This window comes from Hemiscyllium ocellatum, chromosome 15 (assembly GCF_020745735.1).
Source record: "Hemiscyllium ocellatum isolate sHemOce1 chromosome 15, sHemOce1.pat.X.cur, whole genome shotgun sequence".
Classification (NCBI taxonomy): Eukaryota; Metazoa; Chordata; class Chondrichthyes; order Orectolobiformes; family Hemiscylliidae; genus Hemiscyllium; species Hemiscyllium ocellatum.
This window is the reverse complement of record NC_083415.1, coordinates 39,704,588-39,706,656: the sequence shown is the minus strand read 5'-3', so window position 1 is coordinate 39,706,656 and position 2,069 is coordinate 39,704,588. Positions and strand designations below refer to the sequence as shown.

The following is a 2,069-nucleotide window of genomic DNA, read 5'->3' as shown; positions in this document are numbered from 1 at the left end:
TATCCTATTCAAAGATATCTAGTCAAAAACTAAGCTGGAATTGTGTTGGAGAACTTATGCCTTACTGAAACATTATTGAATAACAACAATCTAAGCAATATTTCTAGTTTATTTTCAAATACACATAGTAATTCTGCAAAGCTGTGCATCAAAATAGACAGGAATAAAAATCAAAGGCAAAGCTATGAATCCATAAGAACAATTTGAGTCTTTACTCAGTTGCGACTTCATGCCAAGAACAGAACGTTGCTTAATAGTAGAATTCTGGAGAACAGAAGGAATCTATTCAGCTGATATCTTTGCCTACTGAACAGTCTTCATTCCTTTGCCATGATCTTTACTTGTATCTTTGAAAATCTCTCTCCTTCAATAGTTACCCACTCCTCTGTTAAAGGCTATTTTGGAGTTTATGTCCTTCACTATCTCAGGAAGAACAGTTGTGTGTTAAAAAGAAAAGCTAATTTAATAGCCTTTGAATAAATATATGCCCTCTGTAAAGTCTGCTATTTGCAGTACCAAGGGAAAGTTTCATTTTGTATAGATATAGTACAGGCTTGAGTGAGCATCATTGACCAAGCTTCCATTAACCATAGCATATTCTTGTGACTGTAATGAAATGTAAATTGTTATTAGTTTTTACAAAACAGTAGAATTGCATTGTTTAATTCATCAAATTGAACTGCTGGAATTATGAATATGAGCACTTCTTGTCCAGCATCTTTCTGTCATATAGCAACAGGAAATGGTTCATAGCAACAGCTGAAGAAACCCCTGACTTATAAAGACAACTGTCATATCTTAAAACATATTATACAACTGACATCTGAAATAACTCCACAGTGCTGGTATCCCAACACCATGTCACCCTTTATTTACATGTAGATAGACCTTGACACTGGTTCATCTCTCTCAGAGCCAGCTCTCAGTGTGTCAGAATGGCTGACACTTGTCTTTTATTTTTTTTAATGGCTCTGAAAAGAGCCTTTTTCGGTTTTTCATTCTGAACTTATTTCCCCTGTTCCCCAGCCCCTGGCTCAGCTTCCTCGGAGCCGCTCCTCCTCCTCCCGTCTGTGGTTGAGCTCCCTGCCCCCCGGGCGGCGGCTCAGCGCCCGGCAACGGATCCTTGGTCGCTTTCCGGGCCGCCCGAATGCGACCACCGGGTCTCCAGACCCAGGTTCCTTTGGCCACTTTCCTCCGTCCGCCAGCGGTTCTGCCCTTCTTCCGGCCGCTTCGCGGTGGTTTCTTCCTCCGCACCGGGCTCCTCTTCCTGCCGCGGGTGGGGGCGGCCTTCCGCTGCCGACCCCGAGACTTGGGGTTAGCGGCGGCCGCTGCTGCCACCGGGCGGTTCTGACCCTCCTGATGGTGCTGCCGGTTGATTTTAAAGGAACCCGATGCCCCGGCACCTGCTGTCCGCAGCAGCGAGCCGGCGGACACCAGGCTCCACACCGCCTGGTTCACCTGCGAATTGATTCGCGGCACGTCATAACCGGCGGCCGACAGCGCCTTCTTGACACCGGCCAGCAAGAGGCCGCGGCGGTCCCGGGAAGACCCCACCGCCTCCAGGATGTGCCCGGACATGGTAGGAGTTCCCCGCCAGCGGCCGCTACCTGCCGCACTTTGGGCGGGCTCCTCCGCCGCCGCCCCTTCCTACACCGGGGATACTTTGGGAGCAGGTCGCCTGAAGACATTGCGATGCCGGGCACCGGTTTCAGCATCCCCTCCCCTCTCTTCGCAAACCTCTGGCCCACACGACGCAGGGACTAAAAATAAAAGGACACTTGTCTTTTAATCTGTGAGCCAGGACTCCCTGATTGGACCAGATTAATAGCCCCAATCAGGGAACTCATATTCTATGAGTTGGCTGGCCTTATTACAATCACTACAGCATCATTTTGCTTTCATCTCATTACTAATTGTAAACAAAGAAAATGTGAATGTTGTTTCAGATGAGGATGATTCCAAACAATTGCACATACTGGGAACACATTCATTATCTAAAAACTGTCTTTGTGGGCAGAGTATTGTAAGAAATCATAGGTTAAACATTTAATTTGCAGTAGTACACTGCC

The 2,069-nt window shown here is 47.1% G+C and overlaps 1 protein-coding gene across 1 annotated transcript; it reads right to left on the bottom strand.

Moving 5' to 3' along the window:
- Positions 1–930: 930 nt before the first annotated feature.
- LOC132822669 (histone H1-like) lies at positions 931–1,578 on the bottom strand. Its single transcript, XM_060835918.1, has one exon. The coding sequence runs from the start codon at positions 1,576–1,578 to the stop codon at positions 931–933; it is 648 nt and encodes a 215-aa protein (XP_060691901.1).
- Positions 1,579–2,069: the final 491 nt, after the last annotated feature.